The 22,549-nt window shown below is 37.4% G+C and overlaps 1 protein-coding gene across 1 annotated transcript in view; it reads right to left on the bottom strand.

Annotated features, from left to right (window-relative positions):
* Nucleotides 1-22,549, bottom strand: part of LOC122810494 (neuron navigator 2-like) — a 2,968,645-nt gene that overhangs the window by 91,615 nt on the left and 2,854,481 nt on the right. Inside the window, exon 40 of the mRNA XM_044082075.1 lies at nt 6,215-6,333. Coding sequence (XP_043938010.1) covers nt 6,215-6,333 — 119 coding nt within the window. The remainder of the gene's footprint in view (nt 1-6,214; nt 6,334-22,549) is intronic.

Raw genomic sequence — 22,549 nt, 5'->3', positions numbered from 1 at the left:
CTCTGTGATAAATGTTTTACAACAGTATGAAAAGACAAATTTAAATGTATGGTACCCCTCGGAGATAAATGTTTTACAACAGTATGAAAAGACAAATTTAAATGTATGGTACCCCTCGGAGATAAATGTTTTACAACAGTATCAAAAGACAAATTTAATTGTATGGTACCCCTCGGAGATAAATGTTTTACAACAGTATGAAAAGACAAATTTAAATGTATGGTACCCCTCGGAGATAAATGTTTTACAACAGTATGAAAAGACAAATTTAAATGTATGGTACCCCTCAGAGATAAACGTTTTACAACAGTATCAAAAGACAAATTTAAATGTATGGTACCCCTCGGAGATAAACGTTTTACAACAGTATCAAAAGACAAATTTAAATGTATGGTACCCCTCGGAGATAAATGTTTTACAACAGTATCAAAAGACAAATTTAAATGTATGGTACCCCTCGGAGATAAATGTTTTACAACAGTATCAAAAGACAAATTTAAATGTATGGTATCCCTCGGAGATAAATGTTTTACAACAGTATCAAAAGACAAATTTAAATGTATGGTACCCCTCGGAGATAAACAGTATGAAAAGACAAATTTAAATGTATGGTACCCCTCGGAGATAAATGTTTTACAACAGTATCAAAAGACAAATTTAAATGTATGGTACCCCTCGGAGATAAATGTTTTACAACAGTATGAAAAGACAAATTTAAATGTATGGTAACCCTCGGAGATAAATGTTTTACAACAGTATGAAAAGACAAATTTAAATGTATGGTACCCCTTGGAGATAAATGTTTTACAACAGTATGAAAAGACAAATTTAAATGTATGGTACCCCTCGGAGATAAATGTTTTACAACAGTATGAAAAGACAAATTTAAAGGTATGGTACCCCTCGCAGATAAATGTTTTACAACAGTATCAAAAGACAAATTTAAATGTATGGTATCCCTCGGAGATAAATGTTTTACAACAGTATCAAAAGACAAATTTAAATGTATGGTACCCCTCGGAGATAAACAGTATGAAAAGACAAATTTAAATGTATGGTACCCCTCGAAGATAAATGTTTTACAACAGTATGAAAAGACAAATTTAAATGTATGGTACCCCTCGGAGATAAATGTTTTACAACAGTATGAAAAGACAAATTTAAATGTATGGTACCCCTCGGAGATAAATGTTTTACAACAGTATGAAAAGACAAATTTAAATGTATGGTACCCCTCGGAGATAAACGTTTTACAACAGTATCAAAAGACAAATTTAAATGTATGGTACCCCTCGGAGATAAATGTTTTACAACAGTATGAAAAGACAAATTTAAATGTATGGTACCCCTTGGAGATAAACGTTTTACAACAGTATGAAAAGACAAATTTAAATGTATGGTACCCCTCGGAGATAAACGTTTTACAACAGTATGAAAAGACAAATTTAAATGTATGGTACCCCTCGGAGATAAATGTTTTACAACAGTATCAAAAGACAAATTTAAATGTATGGTACCCCTCGGAGATAAACAGTATGAAAAGACAAATTTAAATGTATGGTACCCCTCGGAGATAAATGTTTTACAACAGTATGAAAAGACAAATTTAAATGTATGGTACCCCTCGGAGATAAATGTTTTACAACAGTATGAAAAGACAAATTTAAATGTATGGTAGCCCTCGGAGATAAACGTTTTACAACAGTATCAAAAGACAAATTTAAATGTATGGTACCCCTCGGAGATAAACAGTATGAAAAGACAAATTTAAATGTATGGTACCCCTCGGAGATAAATGTTTTACAACAGTATGAAAAGACAAATTTAAATGTATGGTACCCTCGGAGATAAATGTTTTACAACAGTATGAAAAGACAAATTTAAATGTATGGTACCCCTCGGAGATAAATGTTTTACAACAGTATGAAAAGACAAATTTAAATGTATGGTACCGCTCGGAGATAAACGTTTTACAACAGTATCAAAAGACAAATTTAAATGTATGGTACCCCTCGGAGATAAATGTTTTACAACAGTATGAAAAGACAAATTTAAATGTATGGTACCCCTCGGAGATAAATGTTTTACAACAGTATCAAAAGACAAATTTAAATGTATGGTATCCCTCGGAGATAAATGTTTTACAACAGTATGAAAAGACAAATTTAAATGTATGGTACCCCTCGGAGATAAATGTTTTACAACAGTATCAAAAGACAAATTTAAATGTATGGTACCCCTCGGAGATAAATGTTTTACAACAGTATGAAAAGACAAATTTAAATGTATGGTACCCCTCGGAGATAAACGTTTTACAACAGTATGAAAAGACAAATTTAAATGTATGGTACCCCTCGGAGATAAACGTTTTACAACAGTATGAAAAGACAAATTTAAATGTATGGTACCCCTCGGAGATAAATGTTTTACAACAGTATCAAAAGACAAATTTAAATGTATGGTACCCCTCGGAGATAAACAGTATGAAAAGACAAATTTAAATGTATGGTACCCCTCGGAGATAAATGTTTTACAACAGTATGAAAAGACAAATTTAAATGTATGGTACCCCTCGGAGATAAACGTTTTACAACAGTATCAAAAGACAAATTTAAATGTATGGTACCCCTCGGAGATAAACAGTATGAAAAGACAAATTTAAATGTATGGTACCCCTCGGAGATAAATGTTTTACAACAGTATGAAAAGACAAATTTAAATGTATGGTACCCCTCGGAGATAAATGTTTTACAACAGTATGAAAAGACAAATTTAAACGTATGGTACCCCTCGGAGATAAATGTTTTACAACAGTATGAAATGACAAATTTAAATGTATGGTACCCCTCGGAGATAAACGTTTTACAACAGTATCAAAAGACAAATTTAAATGTATGGTACCCCTCGGAGATAAATGTTTTACAACAGTATGAAAAGACAAATTTAAATGTATGGTACCCCTCGGAGATAAATGTTTTACAACAGTATCAAAAGACAAATTTAAATGTATGGTACCCCTCGGAGATAAACGTTTTACAACAGTATCAAAAGACAAATTTAAATGTATGGTACCCCTCGGAGATAAACAGTATGAAAAGACAAATTTAAATGTATGGTACCCCTCGGAGATAAATGTTTTACAACAGTATGAAAAGACAAATTTAAATGTATGGTACCCCTCGGAGATAAATGTTTTACAACAGTATGAAAAGACAAATTTAAACGTATGGTACCCCTCGGAGATAAATGTTTTACAACAGTATGAAATGACAAATTTAAATGTATGGTACCCCTCGGAGATAAACGTTTTACAACAGTATCAAAAGACAAATTTAAATGTATGGTACCCCTCGGAGATAAATGTTTTACAACAGTATGAAAAGACAAATTTAAATGTATGGTACCCCTCGGAGATAAATGTTTTACAACAGTATCAAAAGACAAATTTAAATGTATGGTACCCCTCGGAGATAAATGTTTTACAACAGTATCAAAAGACAAATTTAAATGTATGGTATCCCTCGGAGATAAATGTTTTACAACAGTATCAAAAGACAAATTTAAATGTATGGTACCCCTCGGAGATAAACAGTATGAAAAGACAAATTTAAATGTATGGTACCCCTCGGAGATAAATGTTTTACAACAGTATCAAAAGACAAATTTAAATGTATGGTATCCCTCGGAGATAAATGTTTTACAACAGTATCAAAAGACAAATTTAAATGTATGGTATCCCTCGGAGATAAATGTTTTACAACAGTATCAAAAGACAAATTTAAATGTATGGTACCCCTCGGAGATAAACAGTATGAAAAGACAAATTTAAATGTATGGTACCCCTCGGAGATAAACGTTTTACAACAGTATGAAAAGACAAATTTAAATGTATGGTACCCCTCGGTGATAAATGTTTTACAACAGTATGAAAAGACAAATTTAAATGTATGGTAACCCTCGGAGATAAATGTAACCTACAATGACTGAAAAGCCATTGATACTTTCCTTATCCTTTTCCGAGAGTAAATCATATGAAGGTTATTTAAAGCATGACATATAGGACCAATTATTAATAATTTTGAACCAGTACCTGGCAGTCACAAGTAGCTATAGTTATACTTCACTGACCACTATCTGAAATCCTAACTTGTGCATGTAACAATGCTGCTATTTGTTACATCACAGGAGGTAAGGAAGTTTTTGTGAAGGTTCTCAGCACCTATATGTAGAGATAACAATTTTTGTCCATGATGCGGTAATGAGCACTGAAAACAGGGGCGGGGTCTTTGTGGATGACATCATTAACGTAACCCATAAGAAAACTACAAACTCAGGAGGTTGCTGTCAAAATGACTGCCCAAGTAAAAGACATAGGTCGTGCTAACAATAGCACCAGCAAATCACCAGACAAAGACTCGGAAAACAGGAATGATGTGGTGCATCGATAAGGCAACAGACTGCTGAAATGGACAGGTTACTGTACCACTCTCTATATATCACCTTAGTGGGACCTCAACTGAATTACTCCATTCAGGTCCACAGAAATGGCACTGCTAGAAAGGGTTCAGAGGAAAAAAGGCTTAATGGGAAGAAGGGAAGTAGTTATGTAAAAAGGCTACCCTACGGCCAATCGAGGACCGGCTGATTGAGCTTTAGCTGCCCAAAATCAACTAGTTGAAATTGTCTGTCAGTGGGGATTACAGGTTAGTTTGTTAGGCACAGTGCTACTGCAGACACCTTCGTTCCCCACTGATGCATGGTCATGCAATTACCATCTATACGTTTTGTGGTGTGTGGCTGGCTTACTGCCCGCAGACCCCCACCCTGGAATACATAATTCAATGTTTTCAGGTTGGTTGCAGGGGAAGTGTCTTACCAAGCTGGTGTACACAGCATTGTTTTCAGGAACTGCTGTGTGTTGAGCCTTATTTTTTATGAATTGCTGTGTGTTGAGCCTTGTTTTTTATGAATTGTTGTGTGCTGAGCCTTGTTTTAGGAGCTGCTGTGTGCTGAGCCTTGTTTTTAGGGGCTGCTCTGTGCTGAGCCTTGTCTTTAGGAGCTGCTGTGTGCTAAGCCTTGTTTCTAGGAGCTGCTGTGTGCTGAGTCTTGTTTTTAGGAGCTGCTGTGTGCTGAGCCTTGTTTTTAGGAGCTGCTGTGTGCTGAGCCTTGTTTTTATGACCTGCTGTGTGTTGAGCCTTATTTGTATGACTTGCTGTATGAGTTGAGCCTTGTTTTTATGACCTGCTGTGCGTTGACCCTTCAAAGGCTCAACACTATATTCAATGGAGGATAGAAGGATATAAGCATATATGACAATGACAGCAGAATTGGGCAGAATTACCTTAAAACATAGGTAGAAATGTGAACAAGTCATCATCTACAAATCCATGAAAGCAGTTACAAACCTCATGTATGGAACAGCGAGAACTAGATACATTCCTGATACAACTATTATGTTACACAGTGATATTCAGACATATTTAATGGGCTGCCAAAATGCATGCTGGGAAAAGATGAAAATGATGCAACATGGGATGTATACAGAGGCAAAGTGAGGCAAGAGGGGAGATGCAGCTGTACATAGCTGTACACATTTGGCAAATTAGACAGGCTCCTTCCTTACACTGGCCATAATGTAATGTATACGATATGATATATGTCACCTACACAAAAGAAGATGTACATAATATTTAAACAGTTAAGATCATTTCATATTTTCAAAACCACTTAAATAGTAACCAATATCAATTAAAAACATTTTTGACAGAAGCAAATTAGCAGCAATGTACATATTTTTATTTTATTCTAATTACTTATTTATTTAGTAACCACGAAGTTGTGCTAGTCAAATAAAAAAATTATATTTTCAGATATCACCCAGTTAATCGAGGCTTCCACAGATAAATTTAGGCGATAGGACCATGGGAAAACAATGCTGCAAGAAGCAATAGCTGGAAAACAGCACTACTAAAGCATTCTGGCTGAAGCCTTGCCTACATATGAAAGTATTCCTGTGTATATTGTGTGTTTCTGCAGCAGGCAAACAGAAATTACATAACAGTTTCATTATTTTGTTTTGTTTGTTTTTATCAGCACATTTTCAAGAATTTCGAAGAATGTCAGTATGTTACAAACCAAAAAAGTCTGAATTCCTACAGAACAAAAATTATTTCTGCGATGTAGTTTCACCACAGTCACGGTTTTAAATATCTACCTGACGGCCTTCTCTTACTGCTTCCAGCAAATATGGCACAATGGAATAGTTCCACAGATCAGTGAACCACACTCGAGAGCCTTCGACATCAATAGGACATGAGAGAAAGAGACGGGGACCTGGGAAGGAAAACGTTTTGAAAGTCATTATTTTCTTTGATTTTAACAATATCTGGATGAATTAAAAAAATTACTTAATTGCTGACTGTAAAAAACATTCACAACAGAATCTGTAACTGAAAATTATATCATAGGTTTGCACGGTTGGCTATAGCTATGACATATTGATTAAGACCAGTTTATTTGTATATTGACAGCTGAATGGTATTTTGGCCAAGATAACATCAGTTCCATCTGTTAAATACAGCCTGCATTTGTTACGCTCCACCTTGGTATGGCGATTTTAACTATCTTCCATAAATTTTGCCATCAAACTGGAAAAGTGGAAACTCAAACTACAGGTTCTACAAATTAAATATTCTTGCAACAGGTTATTACTGATTTTGCCCCTGAATTTACATGCCCTACATACATGCATGCTTGGGCTGATGCCCTCTTTTTCGTGCCTTACAAAAGCAACTCTGGCATTTCTCCTTTAGTCTTCATCCATATTAAAATTGGAGCTTACTATGATGTAAAGATTATATTCCATAACTAAGAAAACATTACATTTTTTTTCTGCAACTTGATGGAGCTTTCTTTCATCACTGCATTTCCACTGATGACTACCCAGCCCCTCTGCTTGACATTCATGTGCTTCTTGATGGATAACAGTTTTGGTACCAAGTCTCAACCAAAGTAAACACAAGTGACTTATTCAACATTTACATAATAATATTTCTTGTATTTGCTTCACATGTTCCCTTCTCAGTTCATACTTACTAAAATCTTATCTTCTATTCTCTATTTAATAGTGAACCCTGTTTCAGTACACTGGCATTCTGACATTTATATTACAATGTTCACAACTTCGACAACTGTGGCCTTCAACAATGCAGCTTCAATTGACATCTAAATATTGTAGCTTTGCAGCTTAATCCCATATATGAAAGAATGGGTGTTATTTAATCCTATGTATAAAAAAGGGAGTTATCTAATCCCATGTATGAAAGACCTCAAATTATCTAATCCCACGTATAAAAGACCTCGAGTTATCTAATCCCACGTAGGAAATACCTCAGTTTATCTAATCCCACGTATGAAAGACCTCAAGTTATCTTATCCTACGTATAAAAGAACTGGAGTTATCTAATCTCATGTATGAAAAAATGGAGTTATCTAATCCCACATATGAAAGAAATCAGTAGCATAGTTAGGGTGGGGCAAGAGGGGCAATTTCGCAAAAAGTGTTGGGGGGGGGGTGACCAGCCAGTCCTGATCACTCTTTAATGTAATACAGTCTTTAAAGCTGACATTGCATTTGTGGACAAATCCGAGTGCTGTAGTGCTCTGTATGTGATATAAACTGTAGCAACTGCTTGCGACATTGTAGCAAACAGTTTGTTACAGTTTAAAAGTGGACATTTTTTTTTTTTTTTTAACTAAAACCTGTGCACTGCAGTGCTCTGTGCAACTGTTTGCTACATTTTTAGCAAGCAGGTTGCTATGGTTTAAAAAGAAATGTTTTCTTTTTTTTTTTTTTAAACTAAAATATGAGTACTGATATACTCTGTGCAGACAGGTATGAAGTATAGCAACTGTTTGCTATAGTTTAAAAGAAAAACCTTTTTTTTAAATAAAATATGTTTAATTAGGGTTGGGAGCAGGGCAGAGAAACAGGACCTGAATGCTGGGGATGGAGGGAGGGCATGTCAGGCATCTGGCCACCTGGCTGGTGTGCCAGTAGAAGGAACGTCCGTATTTTTTTTTTTTTTTTGCTGAGGGGAGGGGTATAGATCTAAGTGTAATAAGGCAATCACTTGCGGCTTATTACAGAGAAATGCTAAATGAACCACCTAGATACCTGAAAGAAATGGAGTTTATCTTATCCAAAGTAAAACTTATGACAAAGGGCTATTCATTAACAGAAACAAGATTAAGACTTTTAACTAGGTACTTCCTCCTTATCCAGTCGCACATTCCAAATTGATAAAACATCAGAACTGCACTATCAGGAAGATAAAACATGTCTCAGCTACAAAGGACCTTTCCACTGTGCTACATTTTTTTGCACCCCAACAGACAAAGTTCTGGTTTTACAGCTTTTAACAAACTATTCTGTCGTACTTTTAATCTTTTTTCCAGGATGAGCTGCTTTGCATTCAAGCTATGTAAATGCATTTCCGTAGGTTAAAACCTTGCAGAACTACAGCACTTCATCTTTTTTCATTCCTCCACCTTTGATCCAGATCTTAATAATTTACAAAACAGCAGTATCTGATCCTATTGTACTTCAATTGGTTAAAAATGCTTTAGAACATTCTTGAAGCTTTACTCCTGCCAAAAGAAATAACATTAAGATTAAATTTCTGAAGCTGATAAGGCATGCTGGTCTGGGATTCAGTCCAAACTACTTCTGTCTACTTAAGAATTTATGCCTGGTTGTTATATGCAACCTCCAGATATGTCACACAAATGGTATACATAACGAGATTGTTTTTGGAGGCATGGATGAGATATTACTGGAACTCACACACACACCACACACATGCACGCACACACACACAAATACGCACACACACATGCACACACACACACGCACGCACACACACACACATAAAACACACACACAAAACACACGCATACGCACACACACACACGTGCGCGCACACGCGCACACATGCGACAGAGCTTTCAGTATCACAAAGTACTCCAAGGTATGGTAGGCTCATAGTTAGAAAGTCTAAACAGCCTGGGTTTTGGGGCCACTGCCCCCACAAGGGGTACAGGGGTAGTTCCTCCATGCAAACAAAGTCTGAAAGGTGTAACAAGTGAGCTACTGAATTCAATGATTTTCGGTCTAAGTCCTGTTTTTCCATAGTATCAGGACTGACACTAACGGGTGTTAAACATCTGATAGGGAACCATATGTAAGCTTGGTCACATACTACCTGCTGAATACATCTATCCTCGCCCTCCAAAGGTGACCATTTTAACTATTCTTAATCCCCCATACCCTCTTGAACGGCCACAGAGTATAATAGATCACAATCATAAATCATCCCAGAAATCCAATTCCCTATGTTGAAAACGGATCAACTGTGGAAGCTTTACTAGAAAAGTTGATCAGTTTCTTCTCTCATTCTCTACTGAAAATAGAGATATTTGACCAAACTCTTTAAAAATTATTTCACCAAATTAATTCAGTCCCAACAATTCTATGATGAAGATAAAAAAAATAAAATAAAAAGGGGGCAGGTAAATACTGTTATTCTATATAAAGGTATGGAGTCTCCACAAAAACATGAAAAATGTACAGACCGGTTTAATAATATTTGTGCACCAGGTGCTACTTGTAACAGCATTCCTAAGATGAAGGATAAGTCAGTCTTTCTCTACAAAGGTTACTCAGCCAGATACAAGTAGACACAAAAAAAAAAAACGCACGCACACACACCATCCATCAAAATGGATGGCTGTTGGAGGGCTGCACGTTGCTGCATCCTACAATGCTCCATTAGACAAACACTGTACACCACTTCATTTTTTCTTCTTTCGGCTTTTTCCTGGTTAGGGGTCGCCACAGTGGATCAACTGTCCGCTCATGATTGGCAGTGAAGTTTGACAGTGTTGAGGTGTCAGTCCGACTCCCAACCTTCCACAGAAGGCACACACATGCATACACTCACATCTAGGGCCAATTTAGAGTGTCCAATCCACCTACAGCATGTCTTTCGGATGTGGGAGGAAACCGGAGCACCCAGAGGAAACCCACATGGCCACAGGGAGGACATGCAGACTCTGCACAGAAGGCACCCCAGCCGAGGATCAAACCGGAGAACCTCTTGCTGTGAGGTGGCAAAGCTAACTGCTGCACCACCGTGGTCGCCCTACTGTACACCACTTAATAGCAGTACTAAAAGCAGTAAATTAGATGTGGTTTTGAGTGACTAGAAGGATAAAGATGTTGTTGAACCATTAGTGATGGATGATATGGACTTTGTTGTGAAAGCCAATTATTCTGAGTGGGAATACATTTGAGAGTGAGAACAGACTTGTCGCGATATTTACCACTTACCACACACAAAACCTAAAAAGGTGCTGAGATTGAATGAATATGAGGTGAACAACTTTCTAGAGGCGACATGAAATGAACAGAATCCGATGGAAGTGCTTGGTGTTTAAGTGGAAAGGTTGGAAGTTGCCATTACTGTGGATACTGAATACCTGCAAGACCAACAGGTGATGATGAGATGAGCCATTAGGCAGCAAATATTGGAGATCCAGGAAAAGGCAAGAGGGACTTGACCAAATTAAGTTTCCCAGCACTTAATTAAATGATAACGCTTAAAAACATAATTAAATGGTACTTTGGAAAATGAGAAAAAATTATTTGTTGTACTTTGTGAGAGTCAAAATCCAGAATGCACTAGTTTTACTGAAACAGCTTAAATGCTGCATCAACAAACGTTTGTCATTGGATGAAAGGGAGGTCAGAAATGGAAGGCATAGGCCTTTCAACTTGCCAAGAGAGAGAATGAATACTGTGGAAGCTGGGGCAACCTTGTAGAAAATTGTGTCTAGTAGAACAGTGTCTGTAGAAGGATTACGAACTGCCAGTGAGAAATGAACTGAAAGAGAGAAATTCTTTGAGAGAAACAGAAATGAGTGGGAGGAATGGTAGATTTTAACAGAAAAAAAAAAAACATTTATAAGAGCAAATTCTGGTAGATGATTAGCTAGACTGGCAGTTTAAAGGAAATGAAAGGTTTGTAATCTGTGATGTATCATACAAAGCTGAGCAGTAGAGAGAGTGAGATATTGGTTAAGTGTCAGTCTGGGCCAAGGCAAAACACACTGCTAAACTGAGCTCTTATGAGCACTTTTCTTTTTTTTTGTCTTATTTGAGCTAAAGTAAGGCAAGCTGTTTCCACGTGGCAGAGTTCAGTCAGCCTAAAAAAGATTTATAGAACTTCTAACATTTGTTAAATGAGGGGTAAAGGATGACATGACATGTTACATGTTCTTGAAATGAAAAAGCTGTTTGTTAACCTCCATGTACTTTACCAACACTTGGGGCAGCGTAACCATGTGCATGTGGGATTACGGCACAATAAGGGAAATAATGTAAACATTCACACTGAAAATTATTTGGCGGAACTTGCTTTAAGCACCCCAATTCATTTTTCGCACAGGTATGGGCATGTCTTCGGATGACAGACACTAGCTTACTGACAGAAATGTAATTTCAGTCCATTAGTTTCTAATAAAGCATGCAGTACCATACGGTTGTACCACTGAAGCAACAGAAACGGTAATATGAAAATGACTGCTTCTGTTACTTATCATTAGCGATAGCTACTTCCAGCAAGGAGGGAGCCACTTCACTGCACCTCCACTGCAACCTTTTACAATTTTGTACAACTCACACCTGTGGAGGGGGTCTAAGGGACTACTGATGGATGTACTGTTGTGTAACGATTTTATTTGTTCTTTTATTACCTAACAAAAATGTGTGTATCAGGAAAACTTTTTTGTATTTCATAATCTCCAGGTTGCCCATGAGGAGAAGGTAGGTGTGGTGTTTGCTAGTACACATTCGGTCTTGTGATTAAAAAATGTTATGCCAATTACTTCATACAAGAAGGGACTTAACTGAAAAGTAGGAATAAATGCAGAAACTTTTAATGTGAAGTTGTTCCATCTCGCCGTTCATTCTTACAGATGGGTTCGGAGCCAATCCTTGGCTCTGAGTTTGCCTACTACAAAGCTCGAGGTCTTCGGACAGCTGGAGGCCAAGTCCCTATCCCATGACGCACCTAGAGTTACCCCAGACCTAGTTTGCCGCTGCAATAGATCGGAGGTTGCTCGCACAGCTTGGGCCAGTACAAAACATTTTTCTAAAAATGTATATAAATATAGTGATATTTCTCTATTTAGACTTAGCTTAGCTCTTGTAGCTTGTGTAGATTCTCTTTCCTTGGTGTGCCTTTTTAACTGACTAGTTATTAACTCTCTTGGCCTCATTTTATTTAGGCCTTGTTAAATCTTTACTGTAGTTTAGCCAGTAGTTGTGTGACTTTAAATAGTGACTTCTCCTGTCACAGCTTTTGAATATACTTAGATATTTAGATATATAGGTATTAGAGTGCCTATGAACCCAGATAAATAGTTATAGTGTGTGTGTGCATAACAGTATTTTTAGCCCATAGTTTTAAAGGGCTTGTTTAATAGCTCTTTTTGGGTGTGTCTTGTTCATTACAGTATCCTCTCTTGAGATTATGTGTTCCAGTATGACTGACAAGGATAAGGATAAAGTACAGTTGTGTAAACTTACCATAAATGTAGATGTTCCTGTATTCACTGTTGCAGTCATCACATTTGGGTTATCTGTTTGTGACTGAGGGCTACTGCAAGCAGATAACCCAAATGTGATGACTGCAACAGTGAAACACGAAGAACATACACCCTAAATCAGGGTTTAAGAAATGTCCAAAATGTGGAGAGAAAATGTCTGTCACTGATCGCCATGTAAATTGTGTATACTGTTTGGGAGTATAGCACCTTCAGGAAAGCTGCTCCATTTGTCATTCCTTCTCTTCTAGGGTTCTTCAAGAGAGAAAGAGAAAGTTAATTGACAAAGGTTTAGTCAAACCATCTTTTCAAGAAGCTGAGTGACCAGGATAGGTCTAGCAAATCCTCAAAGTCTTCTAAGGCTTCTACTTCTTCTGAAGTAAAAAAAAAAAATCTAAAAAAAACATCGACATCAGCTCCACAGTCCACGTAGTCGACCGTCTTGTCTTTTTGGAGCCAGTCCCCGGTCATGGAACTGGTATCTGAAGTCCCGAAATCTCCACTCTTGCAATCTGTACCTCCTTCTATCCACTCATCTCGGTCTTCGATAAGCCTTTCCGATTTGGATGTGGATCGTGTGGTGCAGAAGCTTTTACAGGCACCGGCCTTTGCTAAATTTTTATTGGCTCCAACCCAAACGGCTTCGGAACCGAAGACCCTTTTACCATCTACTACTTTTCCTCCTCCAAGCCATACTGGTCCTTCGGGGCCGGAGGAGTCGAACTTGATGATTGTTGAGCCTTCTGAGCCAATGCCTGCTCCAGTGCCCTCAGCTCAGTTTACTTTGACGTCCTCTGCTCTGATTGAGCCAGCAGGGGTTTGCCGCACCCTGTACAGATGCAAATGCTTTCAAATTAAAATTTCCTTTAGAATAACTATAGCTGCAACCTCCCCCAGTCATGCTGCTGCTCTATGAGCAATTGAGCTGAATGCAGAGTGTCGCTTTGTTGCAGAGCTGCGTTTCACATGAAGTACAGCACACATTCTTCATCCATGTGCTATATCATCCCAATCCTGTTAAGTCTTCCCACTCTTCTTCCTCGTTAAACCCACAGTAAAAACCTGAAACGTGGATCAGCACTTTCCTGCTATATCTGTAGCAAGCCTGGTGGACATGGGCATCCTGAGGCAATGTAGCAATTATTTCACATATACTGACAACCAAATAAACCAGCTAGCATTGAAGGAAGGCTTGGCAACAACACTCATGTTGAAAGCAGGCTCTATTAAGCGAATTCAGGAATATAAATGCAGAAATAATCCACACAGCATTTTCATCAGTTAAAAATGGACTTCATCAGATAAAGCAAGTGCAATGGTACTGCTTGTTAAGTACTAAACCTCATTTTGATCAACCAATAAGAAAATTACATTGTCATTCAAAAAATTAAAATATATACCCCTATAGTAAAATGCTTTAAAAACCTTAGTAATAATAATATGATCCATAAAAATGTTAAAACTTGTTCAATAAAAAGTGTTACATAAAATGTCTCAGTGGGTTCAACTTTATATAAAATCTAGGTGAAATCCTTTCAGCCAAAACTTAAGCAAGAATAAAAACCTTCATCTAGTGTCATACAGATGTAATTACATTTGTACTATTTTATAGCTTTGCAGCTCAGTTTTAACACTGAAACAATGGAAAAGTTGTCATTCAGTCCTGGAAAGCTTGTTTACGTCAAGTACAATCTGCTGATACAATTCCTTGAATTCTATGGTGGTTTCCCAAAGGCCACCATCCTTGGCTATGCATTCAAGGACAATATGTAGCTTGGTTACATTCCAAGGAGTGCTTATAAAGTGCATTACTGATATTTTTTATTACGTATGTCGTAGTGTTCGTAAACTCTCCTCAAGCGTCCACTCAATCTTACCTACGTAGAATGCCCCACATGGTTTACACTGAGCTAAATATACCACCCTTAAGGTGTTGCAGTTGCAATAAACCTCACCTTCTACGAACCTCTTACAACTACTAATAAATATTTTATCTTTGTTAGAAATATACTGGCACTGTTGACATGTACCACACTTAAAAGTGACTTTCTTTTTAAAAATGTCCTTCCTCCCCTTAGCCAAACTTTGATTTTCCACAATATTTTTCATATAGTGCCCTTTCCTGAACATTATGTCCACTGTCTTGTTATGCAGGTCACTGATGTCAGTCTTGTGAATTTGTCCCATTCACTTCGAACTACTTTTCTGATGAGACTGGCGTCACCATTATACTCAGTGACAAAAGCGCTCTGGTACTGGTTGACGTTCTCATTGTTGGGTGAATTAGAAGCCTCATCCCCACCCTCAATATTCTTAATATATATAAATAGGGGCATATTTCTCAGTCCTCTACTTAATAACTTCAATTCTAATTTTTTTGATCAGGGCTGAGGGGTATCCACGTTCCAGGAACCAAGTCAATCTTGTTGCAGGTTATGTTTATCTCATTTCTGGAAGCAGAAATATATTTGTCATCATCGTTTGACACAGTTAACATTTTACTTTCATATAGCAATTTGTCCATAATGAAAATTGGATACAGATTTTGAAATCGAACCTGCATTGTTAGAAACGGGTTCCTGTCAGAAGACTGACGACTCATTCTGTCGAATGCACCTTGGTCAAACTGTAAATGTCAAAAACGCAAAATGACAAAGCGGCTTTTAAGCGATTTCTTTCCCTGGGAAAGAAGTCGCTTGGCTGCTTCCGTCACTTTGCCGTTTTCGGCACTGTAGTGCCATCGCGGAGTTGGTATATTTAAGTAGGGGGTGTCTGGGGGCAAAGCCCACCAGTTAAAATAGTGTTTAGTAGGGTTTTTTTTCTTTGGGAACAGCAAATTTTTTCCCTGGGAAAAAAATTGCTGTTCTGGCTGTTCGCTCTTTTTTCTTTTCGTTCTTTTGTGGTCAATATAACAGCTTTCGCTCTTTTGAGCGTTCACTGTTATAACACAAACCCTTAGAAACTACGTTCCTGGAACGTGGATACTCCTCAGTCCTGATCAAAGAAATTAGAAGTGAAGTTATTAAGCAGAGGACTGAGAAATATGCCCCTTTAGGTATTAAGAATACTAGAAGTGGGGGTGAGGCATATAGTAATCTAAACTTTGACCACCATGTGGCCATGGTGGTGAGGAAATCCCTCTATGTGGCTCAACTTATAAGTAAGGTTATGACATCGATCTCTAAAATGATGTCATAGTACCACTGTACTCGGCCCTGACCACACCAGTAACCGAGTACAGTGGACCCTTTGGCATGTACCGCACCAGGCACATGCAGCAGCTGGAGTGTCCTTAGTATCTCACCAAACAAATACAGAGTATAACCAACATGTCATATACAGACAAATTAAAAGTTCCATCACTATATTCATTTTCCTACTGATTACCAAGGGGTAATCTTTGCCTGACCTACAAGGGATTGTCTGACCCAACCCTGACGGAAATGTTGCACACTCACAAAACTAACTGCATAAGGGCTAGCCACTCCAAGGATCTACACCTGATCTCTGACATGAATAGATCATGCTGGACAGACAGATATTTGTCTCAGAGACTGCCTTTCCTCTGGAACAGGCTTCCTATTTATATGAAGCAGAGCCCTTCCTGGTCCATCTTCAAGCACAATCTAGACCAAAAGATGGGGAAATCACAAATTCACTCCTGGGGTTCTGCCCATGTCCCTTATGGACAGAGGCAGTCTGTAAAAATTGCAAAAAGCCCACTTGCTGACCCTTGTTATCTTTCCCCTAGTGATAGAAAAATTGGATAAAACAGGCTAGGCTTGTATAGGCTTTTGAGCCTAGTGACCTATGAATCTATAAACTCTGCTACAAATGGATGGGGAGTTTGTTCCACAGAAATGGGAATTCTCTAAGAAATATACATCTCCTCAACATGTCCTATTTATGTGGCATCAAAATCTAGGTCTTTTAGTTTAGTAGTTCTGATGTTGTTTGTTTTGCAGATATGCAAAAGATTCACCAAAACAGGCTCCAAGAATGCCTTGTATGCAGAGCTGGATCAGTCAAATGAGACCCTAGACAGGGTAATGGAACAGCTTCCCCACTTAGCAATACCCCTTCCCAACCATTCCAGTGTTCACCTCTTGGCTATTTCTCCCCAGTTACCATAAACACTGTTCAACCCTGTCAGTATGCATACTGTTTTCTTCTTTACTTCTACAATGACTAGATATGTTTAAAACTTTTATTTAAAATTTTATAGCCCAAACCCTGATAACCATTTGCAAAACAAAACAAAACAATACAGTCTCACAATGAAAACAGTCTTAGCATCAACAGTAAGCTTCTCTGCCCTTGAAACTGTACTGAAACCCATACTCAAAGAAAGTGCTTCTGGTCAGTGGTGGACTAAATTTACCTTTGGGCTGTTTTCAAATCACTGGCCCCTTGCACACATTTTTTGGACCATGTATACATGCATGTATTCTTTGATGCACCATCCTGATTGTATTACATTATATTCCTTGTATAATACAGCACTACTTGTTAGAGTGTGTTTTAAATTTGTAGGTTTCAACATTTTTCCAGTAAGCAATGAAACAAAAATGTAAGCACAAATTAAGAAAAAACTCCCCATACAGAACATTTCAACCACAAAAGGCCACAAACTTCTGTAATTACAATCGACCAATATCAGTCAATATACACAATCTTTGCAGAAGTAAAAGTCATCCGAGTAATCCCACATTAAAGAGATCTATAACTAATAGAGGTTGCTGCTGGCAAACAACTTTACATTTCAGTGTTTTTCCATGTTTATGTACAAATTCAGTGCTGCCCTTAAAGAATAAACTGACCATGTTATATTAAAAAAAAATACAGTAAGTTTATAACACTGCAATAAAGAATGGTGGCTGTCAAACCAGCAACAGGTTCATAATTACTAGGCATCTCATCCAAAGGACACACTCAGGAGTGCAGCACCCACCCCCCCTTAAAGGGCACTGTAATATCAGCAGTCCATCTATATGGTACAGAAGCAGAACCCACGGGAGATATTGTTTTAAAAAAATGTGCACTGACTGTAGGAATTTCTTGGGTTCATGTCCCAAATGAGAGCCAATATTTTCATTTCACTTCCATGATTATAACAGTGTTGAAGAAGAGAACTTTCTCTATGTTTATGGATGTGTTGCACATGTGCACGCACATGTGCATTTTGTGTGTGTGCTTGGGGGGGGGGGGGTGTAATATAACATGTAGGAAGGAATATGAAAGACCCCAGATAGCCTAGCTACCTAGCAAAACAAGGATAGAGGAACAGCATCAGAAATAAAAGAGGAGGGGAACAAACATCAGTGATTTATAATAGCTGTTCATTAGCCCAAAGGCAAATTAGGGTGAAGTTAGGAAGAGTGGAAGAAGTTTTATATTAATGTCAGCTCTAATGGAGTGCAAAATGTGTATTTAGCTAGTTTGATGTTTATTTTATGGAGGATTGTATATTCTAATAAAAGATCAGGCTCAATTGAAACAATATTAAAAGTATCTAAAGTGAAACAAAACGAAAGAAGCAAAGTGTGAAGATCCAGTTTGTAACAAAAAACAAGAAATATATATGTTAACTAGAATAAAATACAAGCTTTAAGTTTGTAACAAAAAACAATGAATATATATGTTAACAAGAATAAAATACAAGCTTTAACAAGGAATATATATGTTAACTAGAATAAAATGCAAGCTTTAAGTTTGTAACAAAAAACAATGAATATATATGTTAACTAGAATAAAATACAAGCTTTAACAAGGAATATATATGTTAACTAGAATAAAATACAAGCTTTAAGTTTGTAACAAAAAACAATGAATATATATGTTAACGAGAATAAAATACAAGCTTTAACAAGGAATATATATGTTAACTAGAATAAAATACAAGCTTTAACAAGGAATATATATGTTAACTAGAATAAAATACAAGCTTTAAGTTTGTAACAAAAAACAATGAATATATATGTTAACTAGAATAAAATACAAGCTTTACTGTGGTATAATCTGACTTACTGGTTTGGAAGGTTTGGAATGTTACTGGATTAACTGGCACAAAAGCTGGAGTACAGACTTACATTTACAACAGTAAAGTGCAGACAATAATACTACAGGAAACATCTGAATCACAAAATTGTAAAGAAAAGTAGGAAGGCTGGAATATGAGGAGAGTAAAAAGAAAAAAGAGTAAGGGGGGGGCTTAGTATTAATTAAAACGGGTACAGGAACAAACAAATGGCATATGGGGAAGATTTATAGCGGTGGCAGGCTTTTAAGAATTATGCTAGCTCACTGTTCATTCCACCAAAAGCACTGAAACACGATGAGACAAGTTACAGCCTTTCATCAAGGCTGTATGGCGGTAACAGGAGATATGAACATCATAGGAAATAAGGAAGACTTCTCTGGGGGTGGGGGGTCAAGATGTCATACAACACCAGCTGAGGGCAGATACTCATGAGAAGTACATGCCTGTATTTGGGTTTATGGATATAATGAAAATATGCCATCAACACAATTTGTTGCAGCAAACTTCTACTTCAAATGTCCTCACTAGGTCTCTCCCAGCCCACCCTTCTGTGGTTCAACAGCTACAGTCAGTAAAATGGCAATCCATGATCACTCCTTGCCTCCAATCATGACTGGTGTACCACAAAGCTCTATCCTTGATCCCCTCCTCTTTAACATTTTCACCAACACCTTCTAGACTTCCACACACTAGGCCACTCTAATACAATACACAGATGGTTCCACTCTCATGTAGTCATCCGACATGTACACCGTCCCCCCCCCCCCCAAATCCCTCTCTCATGAAAAAATAAATAAATAAAATTCTCTCTTGATAATACAACCACTGAAGTCACTTCTCATAGCAAATTATTTGGGGGTGATAGTGGATGATAACCTTATATTCGACCTACATATACAAAACTGCCTAAGAAAAACTAGGAATGTTTTACAAGCCAAAAACTCTCTCACAGATGCAACTAAAACTACTCATCTTCTCCCCATGCTTCTGTATGGTACACCCATCCTTTCTAACCTCTAAGCATCAAAAAAATTAAAATTTGAACGATGCTATAACAGCAGCTGCTAAATTTGCAGCAAATATGCTTTTCAAAACCCACCACTGTATAACACCGAAAAAACTAAACTGGTTAAAACTGCCTCATCAACTAATTTGTACACAACTTCTTACCCTCCTATAAAATTATCCAGCATCCATCTGCCTGTCCAGCACTTAAAAACATTCTTCACAACTATATTCCCAACTATATTCCCAGTCAGTCACTTCTTGTTGTTGTCTCTTTCGGCTTTTCCCGATTAGGGGTCGCCACAGCGGAACTCCAGCCCGCTGATTGGCAGTAGATTTTTACATGCTGAGTTGTCAGCCCTGACGCACAACCTTCAACGAAGGTACGCCCATTCACGCATGTCTCCACACAGAAGAAGCTTTAGCTGAGAATCGAACAGGACAACGTCTTACTGTGAGGCGACAACGCTACCGCAGCACCACCACCGCAGTATTATTCCCAGTCACTATGATCCAGTAACCAAAAACTCCTGTCTAAAAAAACTAGCAAATCTGCTGGGCATTGTCTGTACCTTGTGCAATGTTGCTAAGGCCTTGAACTCCTTACCTGTATCCATCAGGTCGAAACCCTCCCATCCATTTTTCAAAACCACTCCGAAAAGACTTCCTAGCTAAAATCTGGTTCTGTTCTTGCTCAAAAGCAGGATAAACTACATCCCTAAATGTGAACAAGTACCTGTTCATTCCTTATACTTCCTTACTCTCCCTTCTTCACTTACTTCATTACTGCTGTCTAATACTCTTCCCTGACTTTCTCTCTAAATATACCATAAGACTGTTTTCCCCACACTTCATAATGCAATTCCTATTTGTATTAGACTAACTTACCTTTAATTTCTCTACAACCCATCTAAAATTTCTCTAAATATTAAATGATTGTCTTATAACTTGTATAAATTCTTGGTAATCCAAGAAAAAAAAGAGACGGAGACAGCTTTGGAAACCAGAACAGGCCTTTACTTGGTGCAAACACAAGCGCTTTCACAATTAAGCTTCTTCAGGTGTATACAAGCACTAAAAATACCACACCTTTATACTCATGTTACATCACCCAATTAATAGTCATGTGACTGGTCCCATCTATCATAATATATTTTATTTCATTCATAATAACTAAAACATATATAAAAATATATATAAATATATAATATATATATATATATATATATATATATATATATAAATAAAAAACATCAAAAAATATACATATATTGTGTTATTAAAATATTATAAAACAAATATACTGTGTTGTAGACAGCAGGAGATGAATATATTACCTACGAAGTGGTCTCATCTTTAATTTAGGTTTCAGTGGGATACACTCATTCAGGCCATGCCCTTCTGTGGCTCTAAGCTTTGTGATCCAGATTGCTTCCAGATTCTCTGTCTTATTGCGTAAATCCCCTCGTCTCATGCTCTCATATAACAAAGCTATAACTCTGAATTTGAAAATGTGAGTGCTATCAAATTCCATCACGTTTGGCTAATGCATTGTTCTTATTCCCTCTCCTGATGTTATAAGTATGTTCCCTAATCCGATCTTTAAGATGTCTATCTGTCTTCCCCACATAAAATTTTCTGCAGATCCTGCAGTCTGCCAAGTAAACCACATGTTGACTGGTGCAGTTGGATCCTGTATTAAAATAAAAGTCCTGCTTCAAATCAGGATGATAGAAACAAGGACTTTCATCTATATACGTGCACCAACTACAGCTATCACAGGGTCTGGTGCTCCCATTACTAATATCTGTGTGTCTATCTTTCGGGTAGCATAACCTCCTCTTTAGGGATCTGTCATTCCTGTAACTAAATTTAGGGACATTATCAACCAAACTGGCTATATCTTTGTCTGTTAGTAAAATCTGCCAGTTCTTCTTCACTATATCAGTGTACCTATTTATATCAGTGGAATATTTCAAGGATAGTCTGGTTTTACTATTGTCGAGGGCTGTCTGTCTCTTGCCTATAGATCTAGTTCTACGTGAAAAATATGGTTTGGCTTGATCATCTCTCATGGCCATAACCAGAGGTATATGTGTCTGTATACTATTGTTACTATACCCCCTGTCACCTAAAAATGTCTTGACCCTATCCAATTCAACATTAAAATCATCATCCCTCACATTCAGTCGCGAGGCTCTCATGGCCTGGTTGGTAATCACATTTTTAAATATATGGGGTGGATGTGCACTACTCCTGTGTAGTAGATGGTTAACATGACAATCTTTCCTGTGCTGTCTTGTAAATATTACATCATTATTGCCTTTTACAATCCCTACATCTAAAAAATCCATATTAAATCTTGACATTCTATGTGTAAAATTTAAATAATGTGTACTATCGTTGATGAAACTGACAAAACTAGCTAACTGCGACTCATCTCCTGCCCATAAAATAAAAACATCGTCCACAAATCTCCGATAAAAGGTAATCAAGTGGGCGAATGGGCCCTTAAACACAAACTCATCTTTCCATACTGCCATGACCGCATTGGCGTAGCTATTGGCACAAGAAGTGCCCATAGCTACGCCATTGCACTGTCTGTAGAATTGATCAATAAATAGAAACAAATTATGTTCCAAGATCAGTTCAAGCAATCGTAAGACCAGATTCACTAAATCAGGGCTATATCTAGCTGATGTTTCCGTAAAACACTTGGTAGCTATCATTAATCATTTGCAAATAATACCACTTTTTAAAGAGCATGAGGTATTTTGGGGCTGTGCAAGAGGCTCCGGATCTTAGTCTGTTTTTTCAACATTTGGTTTGTTGGCTGCT

Source organism: Protopterus annectens, chromosome 9.part0, assembly GCF_019279795.1.
Source record: "Protopterus annectens isolate FY-2018-M chromosome 9.part0, PAN1.0, whole genome shotgun sequence".
In the NCBI taxonomy this organism is placed as follows: Eukaryota; Metazoa; Chordata; order Ceratodontiformes; family Protopteridae; genus Protopterus; species Protopterus annectens.
Note: the sequence above shows the minus strand (reverse complement) of the source record. Positions and strands in the feature narration are given on the sequence as shown.